The 19,256-nt window shown below is 37.4% G+C and overlaps 1 protein-coding gene across 5 annotated transcripts in view; it reads left to right on the top strand.

Moving 5' to 3' along the window:
- ANAPC10 (anaphase promoting complex subunit 10) overlaps positions 1–19,256 on the top strand; it is a 104,760-nt gene that overhangs the window by 8,451 nt on the left and 77,053 nt on the right. For all 5 annotated transcript variants that reach the window (XM_059922556.1, XM_059922553.1, XM_059922554.1 and 2 more), the window contains exon 3: positions 9,433–9,523. In XM_059922556.1, coding sequence (XP_059778539.1) covers positions 9,433–9,523 — 91 coding nt within the window. The remainder of the gene's footprint in view (positions 1–9,432; positions 9,524–19,256) is intronic.

The raw sequence follows: 19,256 nt of genomic DNA, 5'->3' as shown, positions 1-19,256 counted from the left end.
TTAGATAAGGCGGAAAGATTTGGAGAAACAAAAGAAGGAAATTCTTTCCTATCCAATGTATACTCTTCAGACTAATGCACTCTTTCTATCAAGCCTTCTAAACTGTTAAATAAAGTTTTCCAAACAAGCGTTTAAACTTCATTACACAGAAGAGCAACAAGAATGGATCCTGCCCGACAAAAGGCAGGAGGGAGATACTGAGAAAAATGGTATTTATGCTTTGAAATGGATACCTGTTTTCCTCTGTCAGCCTTTTATAGTGGGGGTTAAGTTAGTTAGGAATTGAGCTGGGTTTGAGTTTGTTTGTTTGTTTGTTTTATTATGGTTACTTTCAATATCACAGGCTTCAAATTCCTCTAAAGATGCCCAGTACTTACGGTGGGGCTGTTGTGCCAGAGGAGTTTTCTTAGTGTTCCTCCTCCACGATCATTTTCAGTTATCTCTGTATCCCTGTGCCTCAGAGGGTGTCTCTCTCCATCCTCTTGCCCTGCCTCCAGCAGTAAAATGCGATGGTTGTAACTCAGTGCAGGGGATCAGAGGCAGGACTTCTTCTCTGTTTTCCTGGTCTAGCGTCAATCCTAGACAGCCCTTGCATGTCTGACCTGCAGGTTGGGACTTTCTCAACATTTTGGTCCCTCCTACCTATGATAGTGAAACTCTGGACTTTCCTAGGAGAGAGTTTTCTGCCCCATCCCCAGAGGAAGGAGTGTTTTCTGCTTCTTCCCCAAGTGTAGAGGGTTTTTCTTTTACTTTTCTCCCAGCAAGGATGGGTCTGTGCAGTTGGGGTTTTTGCTTTTCCTGCAGTGGCAGTCAGTTCCCTCCTCCAGGCATGTACCACTGACATAGGCTTTCCAATCTCTTGCTTTCCCCCCCAAATGTCCTCTAATGTGTACAGTGAGGCCCTCAGAAAAGAGTCTGAGAGTCAGAGTGAGCTCCCCTTGTGTTTGAGACTCCCAGGGCTGCTATACTTTTATGATAGCCCACGCTTAGCCTTTAGCAATTTGTTGAAATTCTACCTGATTTCTTCTTCTGTGTTTATTTGGTCGCTGATCCTTCCTTCCATGCTCTACCACAGTTGGGACAGGCTGTCCATCCTTTCTCTCCTAACCTGGGAGCTGACCCTTCTTGGATTTCAGGATATTTGGTTGCTGCGTGATTTTAAGCACTCATGTTTTCAAGAAAAATTATGAGTTTGTAGTTTATCTAGCCTTTTCTTGTTGTTTGAGTGAGGATGGTGCCTTTTTCTAGCTTCATGTATCCTAGACTGCTTCAGAAGTTTCTAATATTCTTTTTTATATTATTTTTTAATTTTTAAAAAATTTTAAAATTTTTGGCTGTGTTGTGTCTTCGTTGCTGCGCGCAGGCTTTCTCTAGTTGCGGCGAGTGGGGGTTACTCCTTGTGGTGTGCGGGCTTCTCCTTGCGGTGGCTTCTCTTGTTGCGGAGCACAGGCTCTAGGTGCACAGGCTTCAGTAGTTGTGGCACGTGGGCTCAGTAGTTGTGGCACACGGGCTCTAGAGCGCAGGCTTAGTAATTGTGGCGCACGGGCTTAGTTGCTCCGCAGCATGTGGGATCCTCCCGGACCAGGGCTCGAGCCCGTGTCCGCTGCATTGATAGGTGGATTCCTAACCACTGTACCACCAGGGAAGCCCTCTAATATTCTTTTTTTTTTTTTTTAAAGGTTTTTTTTCTTTTTTAAATTTTATTTATTTATTTATTTTTGGTTGTGTTGGGTCTTCGTTTCTGTGCGAGGGCTTTCTCTAGTTGCGGCAAGTGGGGGCCACTCTTCATCGCGGTGCGCGGGCCTCTCTCTGTCGCGGCCTCTCTTGTTGCGGAGCACAGGCTCCACACGCGCAGGCTCAGTAATTGTGGCTCACGGGCCCAGTTGCTCCGTGGCATGTGGGATCTTCCCAGACCAGGGCTCGAACCTGTGTCCCCTGCATTCGCAGGCAGATTCTCAACCACTGCGCCACCAGGGAAGCCCTCTAATATTCTTTATAGCACCAAATGTTTCTGTGAATTTGCTCAAATTGAGTATCTTCTGTTGCTTTACTGAGTAGCATAATTTGACTGGTGCCATACTGATGTCAGTAACAGGGTAGGAATCAGTGCCAGTTCACATTCTTTCATGCTATGGGGCTTGGCAGAGGACAACACATAGAAGTCACTGGTCCCCTGAAGTTGCCCCACTGCTCTGACATCTTGGAGGTGCAGAAGAGAACAATGGTTGACACTACCAGAAGAATGGTGGGAATCACTTAAAAATGTGTTGGGTATGAAAGTCATGAAATTCATCATTGTGCTGTCACACATTTTACTTCTGTGATTTTCAGCTTTGTGTTCATCAGTGAAATATAATTATATGATTATCATTTTGCATGTTACGAATGACTGAATACTCTTTATTAATGAGAAACAGCATGAGAAAGTTAGTTGTTTAACCTTTACTTAACCTTACTTCTCTATGGTCAGATATTTTTCAGTTCCAGTCAGCAGACAGTTGCTGAAATCTGTAACACTGTTAGAGATTAAAAAATACAAAAGACACACAGACCTTGTTGTCAAGGAGTTCACGATCTAATGGAGGAATTATATCTTTAAATTAGTCATTATTATACAATGTAATAATTTATAACTTTTATTTCGTGCTTACTAAGAGAGGTTCTGTTGTAAGTACTTCACATGTATAAAATAAACAACTGTCTCAGTAAAGTCTCTAAAAGTCGTATGAAGTATTTACTGTTATTTTTTATCATTTTCCAAATGAGGAAACTGTAGTACAGACAAATTAAGCAATTTGGCAGCTTTCACCTAATAAGTGGGGATGCTGGGATTCAAGGCAGTCGGGCTTTCACTGGGTCATACTGCTTCCCCCTAAGCATGAGCTCAGTGCAGTGGTGGGCCAAAGGAGAAAGTGATTGACGCTGCTTCAGAGGATCAGAAAAGTCTTCATGGAGACGATGCGTATCTGGCATGATGGGGCAAGGTAGAATTTCACTGGGGAAGGACATAAAGGCAAGAGGAACAGTATGTGCAAAGGTGTATAGCTTAGCAAAGCATGGTTCTTTCAAAGAATTGTGAGTAGCCAGTAAGACTAGAACAGAGGGAAGTGGCATAGGTGAAACTAGCTAGTTAGGAAGAGGCCTGATCATAGGGGGCTTTATTAAACAGTTCATACCTGGGAGTTCCCTGGTGGCCTAGCGGTTAGGATTCTGGGCTTTCACTGCTGTGGCCTGGGTTCAATCCCTGGTCAGGGAACTGAGATCCCACAAGCTGCACAGCGTGGCCAAAAATATAAAACATAAAATTTAAAAAAAAGTTCATACTTTATTGTACAGAGAGTATGAGCCATTGAACAATTTAAAGTCGCAGAATGAAACAGTGTTTGTTCACATTTGAGAATTGTGAAGGATGGACTGAAGTGAGGCAAGATTAGAGGTAAAGAAATGAGTTAGGAGATATGCAGTAATTCAGGTGAGCACTGATATAAGGGAGAATTTTAATAAACTTTCAAAATGTTAGTATCAGTCTTTGGGAGATACAGATGTACCTCACTGCTACAGTATGGTTGGTGGTAGATGGCTTTGCAAAATTATTATTTTATCTTTGGAAATACTGGTTCAATATTTCACTCACATTAAACTTGAAATGTATTTAGTAGATTCAGCTTAATTGAATACACATCAGAAAACAATCCCACCGTTCAGCACAATTGTCAGTCTCTGCCCAAGAGACTGGAAAAACTAAAGGTCAAATTTGTGTGGTTGCTGGCATTATAACAGAGTCTTATTATAATAATTTAATCATTTAATTTCATAAGCATCAAATTCATACCATGTTGGGAAAGAAAATTAGGGGAAAAATAAGTACATTTTCTATGTTTGACTCTATATGTGATATTTTATAAGCCAACAAAAATAAGGGATTTGATGAGGCTGTATTTTGTGAATATCTAGAACATAACTTTCCACTTGACCCATATCTTCTACCAAGACATTGCCTTTATGAGTTAATTTTGAGAGGCATAATTGGGTGGTGTAAGTTCTATTTTTCTTAAAAAAAAAAAAAAAAAAAACCTGACTAAATTTTTATTTTTTTTTCATGCTATAACTGACAGTTATGATCATTGAGTTAAAGAATTTCTGAGTTGAATAGCAGTATGTGCTTTGGAGAAAATAAAACAGCAATATAATAAATAGATCAAGGAGGACCTCTGGTGGGAAGTGAAATTTGCGCTGACATGTAAATGCTAAGAAGAATCCACTATGCAAAGATTTCAGAGAAGAACCTTCCTGACACAGGGAACACCTAGTTCAAAGGCTCTAAGCTAACTGTTTTGGCATGTTTGAAGTTCAGAAAGAAGGCTAGTGTGGCTGGAGAGTTGTAAGGAGGTAAAGTGGTAGAAGATGACATTGGAGATATAATTAGACATGGGTCAGATTATGTGAACTCTGGTAGGCCTTGGAAAAGAATTTGGATTTTAAGTACAAAGAGAAATCACTGGAGGTATTAAGCAGGGGAGCGAGATGATCTGATACAGAATTTTTAAAAGACGTTTAGGTTAACTTAGTTATTATATGAGTTAATAAATATTTCATGATTTAATATATATAAAATGCTTAGAAATGTGCATGGCACATATTAAATGTGATATCAGTGTTTGCTATTATTATTAATTTATTGATATGGGTTAATCTTTCAGATATGTTAAATGAAAAGAAAAATGCAAAGTGTAGAAGTATGTATAATATGCCATCATTTGTGTAGAGAGGAAAAAAGAATATATATATATATTTGCTTACATCTGTGCAAGGGTATGTAAGATACTGATAACTTGGATTATATCTGGAGAAGGGAACTAGGTGCTGGGGGGAGAGAGACTTCACCATGTTCTTTTTTGTACCTTGTGAATTTGATCTAAAGTGAATATACTACTTAGTCAAAAAATAAAACATAAATTAAATCTGTTTTGCTTAAATTTTTTGAAAAATCCACACTTTACTTTTTAAATTAGTATAAATTATTATGATTTTAATCAGGAAAAACAATACTGGATAGTTTTCCGTTATCTGGAATTGGATGATATAGGATTCCAGGTAAATTTGCTGAGGAGCAAAGAGTAGGTGGATTCAGTCTTTTACAATGTAAAAGGGTTGTGTGAAGAACACTTAACAAAGGCCTTCATAGGAGGTAAGGCAGCTGACTGAGAAATGTTGAGTGTGATGAGAATTCAGGAGAGCTTCTACTTCATGAAGTACAAAAGTGGTTAAAGGGGATTCCACAGTGATTTTCTTGGTGACCTTAACTAAAAGGGCAGTGGCTGTACTGGTTCTAAGGCAAGGGGGGCATCCCTATGTCACAGGGGCCAGTTGCTGGCTATAATACCCTATGGGTCAATGGTGGGCCCCATGTTTTTGGGTGAGTAACTCAAGGGCATTCTCTTCCCCTTTTCATATACAAAAAGGAAAAAGGGAATCTGATAATTGGGATGCCCAAAGGCAGGTGGGTTTATCAAACTCTCCTTTAAGGCCTTGATGGCCATGTCCTCCTGTTCTCATAAAATTGGGTCAGGGCTGTTATCATTAAGTAAAACATATAGAGGCTTTGGCCATAAAAGAGAAATTTGGAGTCCAATTTCAGCAATAACCAACTAGCCCGAGAAAACCTTGAAGTTGGCACTTAAGGGTTTTGGGAAACTTAGGACACCATGAAATCTGTTGGGATCTAGGTGTAGCCCTTGTTCTGATATCAGATGCCCTTAATATCAAACCTGAATTTGGGCCAACTGCAATTTTTCTTTGGCAATCTTATGTCCCTTTAAGGCTGAAAGCTTTAGCAGGTGGATGCTGTTTTCCTTTGAGGAAGCTGAGAAGGAGAACAAAGAAGCAAATCATTCACATATTGCCACAAAGTAGAACCCCTAGGGAATTTTATATGTCCAGATCAGCTTTTAGCATTTGTGAGAAAACAGAAGGACTCTCAGTAAAACCCTGAGGCATTACTATCTAGGTGAATTGTATTTCTTCCCAAGTGAAGGCAAAAAGGTATGGGCTTCAAGTGGAATACTAAAGAATGGACTGCATAAATCAATTACAGTTAAGAATTTACTCATGGTAGCAATGGGCATTAGTAACATATGAGGCTTAGGAATAACAGGGTGTCCAGGGATAAATAACAATGTTGTTTATTGCTGGTAGGTCCACCCTTAGGTTTTCTCACCAGTAAAATGGGAGCGTTACAGGGACTAGTAAACGGGATAATGAGGCCTTGAGCCTTGTAATCTTATATTATGGGCTTTATGGCTTGAAAGACTTTTTTACTTATAAGGTATTGATTAATTCCAGGAAGAGGTTTTGAGGGGTCTGTTTGAATCTTGATGGGGGGTGTGCTGTGAATTTTGTTAACATCAGTTGGAGATTTTGCCCATAAGGTGGGTGGTAGCTGATAATAGGGACAAATGATCAGTGTTTCTGGAATCTGCTCTAGTACCATCAAAGATGGAACAAATAAAAGATGTCAGAGGGTCATTTAGTTCACCTGGTTGTTTTTTCTGATGACTACTGTCAGTTTCTAAAATTATTTCCCCCTTTTGGGAGAAATTCTGGCGTGATAATTCTCTAAGAAGTTTCGGCCTAATAAATGAATAGGGGTGGAGGAACTGAGGGGAAAAAAAAGTGTCTAACTCTCAAAGGGCCTAAACAAAAGGGAACACATTCAGAGACAGGAACCTCTTGAGGATCGTTAGAGAGTTCCACTATATGAACCGTTTTAGTTCTCTGAGGCGGGGGCTGTTTTATAGTAGTGGGGTGTAGAGTGGGGCTCCAGTGTCAGGACTGGAAGAGAGTCCTTCTCAGTCTGGAGAAATGTTTCTCCAAACTGATTGAGAGGATTGGGAAGAGCCCCTACAGTTCTTCAGAGCCCTGTCATTGAGAATTGGGAGGACGTTGGAAAGGCTGGTTAGAGGGCTGAAGACACCCAAAACGCTTAAATTTGTAACAGTGTTTTTTCCAGTGTCCTGACTCTTCGCAGTAATAGTAGAAACTAGGAGGGTTTTGGTTCTGTTTAGGAGTCTTCATTTGTTGGAATTGAAAATTAAGAATTTAGGCAGTCTTCCTTTGAGGTGACTCATCTAAAATGCAAGAGAACTGGTTTACCAGGTTAACTAAATCTGGAGTGAGCATAGTTTCCCGTTCCATCCTGGTCCTTTTTATTAGATGGGAAAGGTCCCAGTTCAGCCCATTAACAAACATAGTTAAAAACGACCTGGGTGGAATCAATATCTGAAGGAAGACCAGAATTTTCTTCAAAAACAATTAGAAGTTGATTGTAATAATCATAAACAGGTTCATCAGACTTTTGTACGCAAGTCTGAATTTTGTTCCAATCAACAGACTTTGGAAAAGCCTCAGGAATTGCTCGATGAAGTTGCCTAGCGATTGTTCAAGCCTGGTCATCTGATAATAAGTTGGTGGACTGGTCTCCCAGTTGTAATTCTAGAGAACATTCAGGATTTTTCCAGTTAGCAGTTTTCAGTTGCCGGGCCTGGCCGTCACCAAAAAGCTATGAACTAGTTGATAGGAGTCAGAGAAACCAGGTTGATAAGTTTTAATGACTGTATTAAATTCCCTAGCAAATGTGTGAGGATCTTCAGTTACTTTGGGAAAATTTTGAATATGGCTTGCAGTTCAGTTTTGGTCCAGGGAAATAAGAAATTAAGGGTCTAGCCTCTGGATCCTTAGAAGGCTTAATGTTAAAGGGGCAGGTTCTGACAAGTTCAGAGGAAAAGGGAGTTGGGAAAGTTTAAGAGAAAAGGGGAAGGTTGGTGAGAGAATTAGTATGGGGGAATTGAAGGAATAGAGGAGGTGTGGGCAGCACAGAAGGGAAGGAGGAAGGTGGCGCCAGAGGTGGGGTCTGGCCACCAGCAGCCGAGGGAGGGAGAGAAGACAATGCCTGAGGTGGCGCCTAAGACAGCCAAGGAAGAAGAGCCTGAGGCTCCAGGAGCCATTGTATCTTTCTTTAATCATTTGTTCGCCTCAGTTAATCTTAAAGTTTTATTTCGCAGAGAGGCAATTTTAGACCCCTGATAATGTTGAGAAGCTTCAAAATACCAATCAAAATAAGCATTACACTCAGTTCTGGAAATTTTTGAGCTATTGTAGTCCAATTCAGTTCTAAGGAAATTAAGTTAGGGATTTCAAAAGTTCTTTGTAATAACCATTTATATTCTAAATTGCCTTTGGTCAAGTTGGTCCATTTAGTTAGAAATGTGCCTGAGGAAGGACCTTGGCTTTTAAACAAAATCATCTGGAGTCCTCCTAGGGGGTGGGTACCCTCAAAATGTTTAGATAACTAGGATCCCATTTCTCAGAAGTTTTTCTCTGGAGTAAAAGAACAATTTCCAAACAGCTTACAGCACAAACTGCTCAATTCAAACAGCTTGCAGGCTAATCCCAGCCAGTTCGAAGGAGACAGCTTGGTTTTAGAAGGAGCCAGGCCAAAGACTTTTACGGCCAATTTCCATAGGACAGCCCCTTCCAAAGGAGTAGGATGAAGAAAACTGGAACAGTTTCAGAGAAACAGCCCCTGTTCCCGAATGAATGGGCCAAAGGTGTTTTCAGTCAGATTTGGTTGAAACAGTCTGATCTCAAAATTAGACTGACCTGCCAAATGAGTACTCATATACAAAACAAAGCCTTAACCAAAAAGATGAAACCTTAAAATAGATCCCGAATAAAGCCTGGAGAGCTTCAAATGCAAAGAGGGCGTGTGCTCAGATCCAAGAGAAAGACTGACTTTCAAAATGCAGGGTCAGTGAGAAAGCAGTGAGTGACAGTGGGTTCAATGGTAGGTACTGCACCTGTTTGCTTACTAGCCTTGGAACCACTGGGGGTCTTCTCTGGTCCTCGTAGAGGCCACCAACATGTTGATCTGAAATAAATAGTCTGCCAGATATTTTTCCAGCAAAGATGGGTTTACTTAGGATCAGCAGAGAATTGCAATTCAGAGTCTGCAACCATGGCAAGCCAAGTGCAAGTTTCCACACTGAAGGGAAGTAGCACGCTTTTACAGAGAGGAAAAGGAAGTTGGGAGGGCTATAGTAAACAGAGAGGCCGTGGCTTTTCATTGGCTGAGTCCTTGCCAAGAAAGGAGACTTTCTTCTTCTTCTTGGGCTCTGTTATGGTCACAGGGTATGAGAACTTCCCCTTCTGGTCTCCCAAATCTATTTAATTGAGATTTCTGTTTATTAATTTTTTATGCTTCTGAGAAGTGAGGTCTGGTTAAGAGGATTGAAGAATTTTGGTTAATTTAAATTTCACAGTACTCACTATCCTCTTTATCAAACTTTCTGGACAAATATATGTGGTAATTTTGTATTTTGAATATATGGCTCTTTCTTTATCGTGAGAATTTATTGTCACTTGTGGTGTTTTCAGGATTTGGAGTGGATCAATTACGAGATGACAATCTAGAAACTTATTGGCAGTCAGATGGCTCCCAGCCTCATTTAGTGAACATCCAATTCAGGTAATACATTTTTGAATTTTTCAATTTGTATAGGTTATAAGTAGACAAAGAAATTGATTTTATTTACATAAAATTTAAAGAAATATAGAAATTATATTGAAGTGCACTTAACTCTGCTTTTTATAAGCCTTAGAGATTACCTTTCGACTCAACTAGATTATAAGTGTTTTAAGTTTATTGTCTTATCCTTTATGAATTCTTTTTTTATTTAATCAACATTTTTTTATTGAAGTGTACTTGATTTACAATGTTATGTTAATTTCTGTTGGACAGCAAAGTGATTCAGTTATACATATATATACATTCTTTTTTTAAAATATTCTTTTCCATTATGGTTTATCATAGGATATTGAATATAGTGCTCTGTGCTATACAGTAGGACCTTGTTGTTTCCTTTATGAATTCTTTGTGGTACTTTACACAGTTCCTTTTATGTAGATATTTCTCATATATACTTTTCAATATGATTTATTTCAGAAAAGTATGCTTTGCTTATCACCCAACGCAATGCCTTAATGCATTGCGTTAAGTACACCAGGAGTGATGATAAAAAATTTATTCTAACTTATTACCTCTAAGGACACTTTCAATTTTGAAATGCTTACTTTTGGGGGGAAATGGAAAACAGCCATATGTTTGTCGTTTGCTTTGAATTTATTGACAGATGGAAACCAGTTAACTTGCTTATCTTGCCCCATTTACACCATCTATTTTAACATTCTGTAGCATTGTATTTCTAGTTTGTTTTTATTGTCCTAGGATACAGATCAGCACATTTCTTATGAAAAAGCCCAATAGTAAATATTTTAGGCCTTGTGTGCTAGCTGGTCTCTGTTGCAGCTACTCATTAATGTCATTATAGCATGAAAGCAGCTGTAGGCAATGCATAATGACTGAATTTAGCTGTTCTAATTAAACTTTATCTTACAAATGTAGGTGGTGGGCAGGTTTCAGCCAGTTGGCTGTCGTATGCCAATTCCTGTCCTAGGGTATTAAATATGTATACACCAGAAATGAAGATAACAGCTAATATTTTTTTAAAGACTTTAAATACCAGATATTTTGCTAAATGCCTTCCCTATTTATTTCATTTAACCTTTACAGCTATTTTTATCTTTATTTTGTAGTCTTAGAAGCAGAGATTTAGATAAATCTCTTATAACTTGCTCTCGGTATCTAATATAAGTTGAATCATAAAATATTTGTCCTTTTGTCTCTAGCTTAACTTAGCATAATGTTTTCATGGTCCAGCCATGTTGTAGCGTACATCAGAATTTCATTCCTTTTTAAGTCTGAATAATATTCCATTGTATGTATATAGCACATTTTGTTTATTATCAATGGACATTTGGATTGTTTCCATCTTATGGCTATTGTGACTAATGCTGCTATGAACATGATGGACAAATATCTATCTGAGTCCTGGGTTTCAGTTCTTTTGCACATATACCCAGAAGTAGAATTGCTGGATCAAATGGTGATTCTATGATTAATTTTTCAAAATACCACCATACTGTTTTCCACAGCAGCTGCACCATTTTACATCCCGAACAGCAATATACAAGAGTTCTGATTTTTCCACATCCATACCAACACTTGTTTTCTATTTTTTGATAATAGCCATTGTAATGGGTGTGAAGTGGTATCTCATGGTTTTGATTTGCATTTCTCTAACGATTAGTGATGTTGAGCCTCTTTTCATGGGCTTGTTGGCCATTTGATATCTTTTTTGGAGAAATGACTAAGTCCTTTGCCCATTTTTGAATTGGGTGTTTTGGTTTTTTGTGGATTTTTAGGAGTCCTGTATATATTTTGGATATTAGTCCCTTATCAGATATATGATTTCCAAATATTTTCTCCCATTCTGTGGATTGTCTTTTTATAAAAGTGCTTAATTTTGATGAACTCATTTTGTCTATTTTTTATGCCTTTGTTGTCATATATCCTTGTTTAGTTTTTAAATCCTTTTTTAGAAGTTACTGGTTTTGAGTTACTAAAATTTTGTTGAAAAATTTTATGTTTATATTCTTGAGAGATATTAGTTTATCATTTTCATTTATTATAGCATCTGAGTCTGATTTTGTTACTGGGTAATATTGGCCTGATAAAATGAGTTGGGAAGTGTTTCTGCCTCTATTTTTCTTTTTCTTTTTTTTTTAACCATTTTTTAAAAATTGAAGTATAGTTAATTTACAATGTTGTGTTAGCTTCAGGTGTACAGCAAAGTGATTCGGTTTTACATATATACATATATATATATATATATATATATATATATATATATATATATATATATACTTTTTCAGATTATTTTCCATTATAGGTTATTACAAGACATTGAATATACTCTGTGTTAAACTGTAGGTCCTTGTTTATCTATTTTATACATAGTAGTGTATATATGTTAATCCCAAACTCCTAATATATCTGCCCTCCCCTCCCCCCCACCCCACTATCCCCTCTGGTAACCATAAGTTTGTTTTCTATGTCGGTAAGTCTATTTGTTTTGTAAATAAGTTCATTTATATCATTTTTAAGATTCCACATATAAGTGATATCATATGATCTTTGTCTGACTTACTTCCCTTAATATAATAATCTCTAGGTCTTATCCATGTTGCTGTAAATGGCATTATTTCATTCTTTTTTTTTTAACTTTGGGTTTATTTATTTATTTATTTATGTCTGTGTTGGGTCTTCGTTTCTGTCTGAGGGCTTTCTCTAGTTGCGGCAAATGGGGGCCACTCTTCATCGCGGTGCGCGGGCCTCTCGTTATCGCGGCCTCTCTTGTTGCGGAGCACAGGCTCCAGACGCGCAGGCTCAGTAATTGTGGCTCACAGGCCTAGTTGCTCCGCGGCATGTGGGATCTTCCCAGACCAGGGCTCGAACCCGTGTCCCCTGCATTGGCAGGCAGATTCTCAACCACTATGCCACCAGGGAAGCCCTATTTCATTCTTCTTTATGGCTGACTAATTTTCCATTGTGTATATATACCACATCTTCTTTATCCATTCATCTGTCTTTAGATATTTAGGTGGCTTCCATGTCTTGGCTATTGTAAATAGTGCTGCAATGAACATTAGGATGAATGTATCTTTTTGAATTACAGTTTTCTCCAGATATATGCCCAGAAGTGAGATCGCTGGATCATATGGTAACTCTATTTTTAGCTCTTTAAGGAACCTCCATACTGTTTTCCATAGTGGCTGCACCAATTTACATTCCCACCAACCGCATAGGAGGGTTCCTTTTCCTACACACCCTCTCCAGCATTTATTATTTGTAGATTTTTCTAAATATGGCCATTCCAACTGGTATAAGGTGATACCTTATTGTAGTTTTGATTTGCGTTTCTCTAATAATTAGCGATATTGAGGATCTTTTCATGTGCCTGTTGGGTATCTGTGTGTCTTCTTTGGAGAAATATCTGTTTAGGTCTTATGCTCATTTTTTGATTGAGTTGTTGTTTTTTTTTTGATATTAAGCCATATGAACTGTTTGTATATTTTGGAAGTTAATCCCTTGTTGGTAGCATCATTTGCAAATGTTTTCTCCCAGTCTGTAGGTTGTCTTTTCATTTTTTACATGGTTTCCTTTGCTGTGCAAAAGCTTTTAAGTTTAATTAGGTCCCTTTTGTTTATTTTTGTTTTTATTTCCATTACTCGAGGAGATGGATCCAAAAAAATCTTGCTGCGATGTATGTCAAAGAGTGTTCTGCCTATGTTTTCCTCTAGGAGTTGTACAGTATCTGGTCTTACATTTAAGTCTTTAATCCATTTTGAGTTTATTTTTGTATATGGTGTTAGAGAATAGTCTAGTTTCATTCTTTTACATGTAACTGTCCAGTTTTCCCAGCACCACTTATCTTTTCTCCATTGTATATTCTTGCCTCCTTTGTCGCAGATTAATTGACCATAAGTGCATGGGTTTATTTCTGGGCTTTCTATCCTGTTCCATTGATCTATATGTCGATTTTTGTGCCAGTACCATACTATTTTGATGACTGTAGCTTTGTAGTATAGTCTGAAGTCAGAGAGTGTGATTCCTCCAGCTCCTTCTTTCTCAAGATTGTTTTGTCTATTCGGGGTCTTTTGTGTTTCCATGCATGTTTTAAAATTTTTTGTTACAGTTCTGTAAAAAATGCCATTGGTAATTTGATAGGGATTGCACTGAATCTGTAGATTGCCTTGGGTAGTATGGTAGTTTTAACAATATTGATTCTTACAATCCAAGATATCTTTCCATCTGTTTGTGTTGTCTTCAGTTTCTTTCATTAGCATCTTATAGTTTTTGGAATATAGGTCTTTTGCCTCCTTAGGTAGGTTTATTCCTAGGTATTTTATTCTTTTTAATGCGATGGTAAATGGAATTGTTTCCTTAATTTCTCTTTCTGATCTTTTGTTGTTAGTGTATAGGAATGCAAGAGATTTCTGTATATTAATTTGGTATCCAGCAACTTTACTGAATTCATTGATTAGCCCTAGTAGTTTTCTGGTAGTGTCTTTGGGATTTTCTATATATAGCATCATGTCATCTGCAAACAGTGACAATTTTACTTCTTCTTTTCCAATTTGTATTCCTTTTATTTCTTTTTCTTCTCTGATTGCTGTGGCCAGGACTTCCAAAACTATGTTGAATAAAGGTGGTGAGAGTGGGCATCCTTGTCTTGTTCCTGATCTTAAAAGCTTTTAGCTTTTTACCATTGAGTAGGATGTTAGCTGTGGGTTTATCATATATGACCTTTATTACATTGAGGTATGTTCCCTCTATGCCCACTTTCTGAGGAATTTTTATCATAAATGGTTGTTGAATTTTATCAAAAGCTTTTTGGCATCTATTAAGATGATCATATGGTTTTTATTGTTCAGTTCGTTAATGTGGTGTATTACATTAATTTGTGGATATTGAAAAATCCTTGCATCCCTGAGATAAATCCCACTTGATCATGGTGTATGATCCTTTTAATGTATTGTTGGATTCTCTTTGCTAGTATTTTGTTGAGGATTTTTGCATCTATGTTCATCAGTGATATTGGCCTGTAATTTTCCTTTATTGTGGTATCTTTGTCCAGTTTTGGTATCAGAGTGATGGTATCCTCATAGAATGAGTTTGGAAGTATTCCTTCCTCTGCAATTTTTTGGAATAGTTTCAGAAAGGTAAGTGTTAACTCTTCTCCAGATGTTTGGTAGAATTCACGTATGCAGCCATCTGGTCCTAGACTTTTGCTTGTTGGGAGTTTTTAAATTACTGATTCAATTTCAGTACTGGTAATTGGTCTGTTCATATTTTCTATTTCTTCTTGGTTCAGTCTTGGGAGATTGTACCTTTCTAAGAATTTGTTCATTTCTTCTAGGTTGTCCATTTTATTGGTGTATAGTTGCTTGTAGTAGTAGTCTCTTATGATTCTTTGTATTTTGTGGTGTCAGTTGTAACTTTTCCTTTTTCATTTCTGATTTTATTGATTTGGGCCCTCTCCCTTTTTTTCTTGATGAGTCTGGCTAAAGGTTTATCAATTTAGTTCATCTTTTCAAAGAACCAGTTTTTAGTTTCATTCATCTTTTCTTTTGTTTTTTTTTAGTCTAAAAGGATTCATATAGAATCACTATTATTTCTTGCTTAGATATTTGATAAAATTCACCATTGAAGCTATCTGTTCCCAGAGTTTTCTTTGTGTGAAGTTGTTGGGTTTTTTAATTAAACATACAACATCTTATTTCTTTAATTGATTTTCTATTCTTGAATCAGTTTTTTTTTTTTGCCATAGCACAGATTTTCTCTTTCATTACCAATTTTTCTCCCATATTCATTGAGTCATTTCTCCCCCAAGAAAAATACAGTTTTTTTATGCCTCAGTTGTCAGCAGATATTTTTATTTTTTATTTTTTTAATTTAATTTTTATTTTATATTGGGGTATAGTTGATTTACAATGTTGTGTTAGTTTCAGGTGTACAGTTAAGTGATTCAGTTATAAATATATATATATCCATTCTTTTTCAGATTCTTTTCCCTTATAGGTTATTACAGAATATTGAGTAGAGTTCCCTGTGCTATACAGTAGATCCTTGCTGATTATCTATTTTATTGAATCAGTTTTGATAATTTGTTTTTTTCAAAGAACTTGTCCATTTTATCAAAATTATCTAATTTATTGGCCCAAAGTTGTTACTAGTATTCAGTTATTACAGTATTGTGATTTATAAGAAGAATACATGGTTATTCAGATGTCTCATATATAGTTGGTCTTCGTTCATAGTTCCTGGCTCACAGCTCCCTGAACCCTTAGAATTTCCTGAATTTTAAGAGCAATGGGATAATATTTGACTTCTTGCTCTCAGGCTCTTGAAAACACTTTAGGGAAGGTGACTTTCGGATTCCACTCAAGGGTGGGGGCTGGTTGTGGGGAGAACTAGCCATGTGATTAGCAGGTTGGAACTTTCAGTTCCACCCCCTGATTTCCAGGGAAGCGAGACAATGTTTTCCAGTATGTTCACATTATTATTTCCTATTTCATATGCTCTTCTTCAGCTTTGGTACTACTTAATCAAGAGACGACATCTATGTCTCCCCTCTTGAAACTGGTCAGGCCTTTGTGGATTTCTTGTCTAATAGAGTATGGATGTTATGATACTGTTATTTCTAAGGCTTGATCATAAAAGGCAATCTGCCTTGTTCTCTCTCATTTATGTGATTCTCTCCCTTGATACCCATCTACCATGCTGTGAGAAAACCCACATCAAATGGAGAAGCCCATAAAAAAAATGAATCAAAACCCAAGTTCTCAGCTAGGCTCCAGCTGACAAGTATCACCAGCTTGCCACCGTATTAGTGAGCCATCTTGGAAGCAGGTCCTTCACCTCTCAAGTCAAATAGCCATACCCAATGCTGTGTGGAGCCTTCCCTTCTGGGCCCTGCCCAAATTCCAAATTCATAAACAAAATAGTGATTATTTTTTTAAGCCACTAAGTTTTGAGGTGGTTTGTTATATACCTATAGGTAGATATTTATGTTTTCTCTTTTTAAATTATTATTTTTTAATTCCATCATCTCTGTCTTTTCTATATCTGTCTTAATTGACTGATTTTTCCTCATTATGGGTCATATTTTTCTGATTCTTTGTAGTAATTTTTGATTAGATGCCGGGTATAGTAAATTTTACCACGTTGAATGTTGGATTTTGTTTTTTAAAGACGATTAGACTTTGTTCTGGCAGGTAGGTAAGTTCTTAAGAATCAACTTGATCTTTTTGAGGCTTCATTTTAAGTCCCTTTACTGTGGTCTAGAGTACCTTTTACTCTAGGGTGGAAGTCAGCAAACTTTTTGTAATGGAGTAGGTAGTAAATATTTTAGGCCTCGCAAACTATGTTTTAAGCTGTGGCAACTGCTCAGCTTTGCTGTTGTAGTGCAAGGGCAGCTATGGACAGTATGTAAGTGAATGCCTGTTGCTTTGCTTCAATATTACTTTTTTTACAGAAATAAGTGGTCAGTCACATTTGCCCTCTGAGCTGTGGTTTGCTGATCCCTGCTCAAGGGCAGCAAGCCTCCAATTTTTTTTGGTTTCAGTACCACTTTAAACTTTTATTGAGGTCTCCAAAGATCTTCTGTTTATTTTTTTATATCCTCTCAGTATTTACTATATTGGAAATTATAGCTGAGGAATTTTAAAGTATCTATATATTCATTTAAAGTTAAATAATTAACCTATTATGTTAACATAAATAACATTTTTAGATGAAAAATAACTGTCTCTTCCGAAACAAAAAATAGTGAGAAGAGTGTTATTGTTTTACTTTTTTTGTGAATCTCTTTAGTGTCTGGCTTCAGAGGAGACAGCTGGAGTCACACATATGCTTCTTCATTAAATCTTTTACAGTATCCCGTGTCAGATCACATCTGGAAAACTCCACTGTATACTCATAAAAGAATGATTCTGAAAAAGGCAAGTAACATCTTAGTGTTATTAGGAAAATAGTTGTGACCTTGTTGATGCCCTGAAAGGATCTTGAAATCCCCTACAGATCCCCCATAGATCCCCAGACCACTCTTTAAGATCACTTCTCTTGGGCAAGATTAGCCTCATGGAATACAAAGGCTTGATCCTTCTGGGATCTCAAATGAATGTCCTAGACATTTGAGGAGCTATTTGGATTCTCCACTTTGGTTATTGGGAACTCTAATGTTTGCTTACTCTGTGCAAGCTCTGGGAATTGTTTGGCTTACTGTTTCTCAGTAATTGTTCTTCCCCCAGCAACTGTTCTTTGCATGTCTTTGTGGAGTTTCACCCTATCTATGCCTGTGTAGATTGGTGTTCAAAGACTCAAGGGGACTCCAGGCAGATTTTTGGAGTTTTTTCTCAGTATAGCTCCTTCCTCATTTCAGTGAGACTGCAAGATTCTTTTAGGCTTTTCTCTGCCTGCATAGCAGTTGGGAAATTGCCATCAGTCAGAAAGCCCAGTTATTCATAGGGCTCACCTCATTCGTTTCCTTTCTCTCAGGACTTACAGGCCTTTGCGTCTTGTCATTCAGTGTCTGCAGGCGATTGTTTCATATACGTTGTCTGGTATTCTAGTTGTTTATGGTGGGAGGGAAAGTCCTGTAGCACAATGTATATGCTTCCTTCCCACATGCATTGCCACTGGACAAGCAGCATGATTTTCTAAGCAATAGTATTTTTAAAATTTACCACGAGATAAAATTTATAAATAATTTTAAAAGGCTTTATGGAGTAACAGTTTTAACTTTATGGGAGGGCACAGTTTCCTTTGCAAACCTAATGAAACTACATATATAGCATAAGTTATACATATGATTTCTGGGGCTACATAGACCCAAGGGTAAGAAACCATGATGTAGCTCAAATTTAAAGAATTATAAACATCTACATGTTACTGTTAAATGGTGTCGATGACAATGCTGGATAAGCTAAGTACAATTAATTAATAGGAAGGTGATAGTAGTTAAGATCATATGAGGCAGGCAGACACATGCGTAAACTACAACACTGCCCACCTACTAGCTTTGTGACCTTAAGCCAGTTATTAACCTGAGTGTTACTTTTTTTTTTTAATCAGTAAATAGAGGTGATGATAGTTCCTATATCACAAGGTTAAGGAGTCAATGAGATAATACATATAAAGCATTTCTTCTGGGCCAGACACAGAGTATTCACTTATTCACTTGCTATTTCTGCTGTTGCTGTTGTGTTTATAATCATTAGTGTTATTATTATTCTTTGCCTTTCTAACCTAACCCTGGTTATCTTTAGGTTCAGCAACTAAGTTATCCTGAGTTTAATAACTTAGAGATGAAATTATTCTGAGCAAAAAGTTTGGTCCTTTAGATTTGCTTTTGTTTAAAAAAAAAAGAAAGAAATCCTTAAGGGTAATCTTCATGATCTTTGATCTCTCCATGATAAGAAAGACCTTTCACTGCCTGTTTATGGCTGGTGCATCAGGGAAAAGACCTTTGGATGCCCTTCAAAATTTCCACTTCTTCCTTGCGCTTCCCCTCCTGTCTCCTTCCTGGCGCAGCAGACAGAGAACGATGTCAGTTTGATACCGCTGGCCTCTTTTGAAAATCTGGTGATGGTATTTATCCTGTCAGCAATTCCTGAGTATTTAGCATTTTACATCTTGATCTGTCTTTATTATTTGAGGAAAAGTCCTTAACTTTCCCTATTCCTTTCTGGTGAAAAGCTTGAGCTATAGAAGTTTGGTCCCCTCACTAAGAGCTATA

This window comes from Balaenoptera ricei, chromosome 5 (genome assembly GCF_028023285.1).
Source record: "Balaenoptera ricei isolate mBalRic1 chromosome 5, mBalRic1.hap2, whole genome shotgun sequence".
NCBI lineage: Eukaryota > Metazoa > Chordata > Mammalia > Artiodactyla > Balaenopteridae > Balaenoptera > Balaenoptera ricei.
This window is presented reverse-complemented; position numbering and strand designations above follow the sequence as displayed.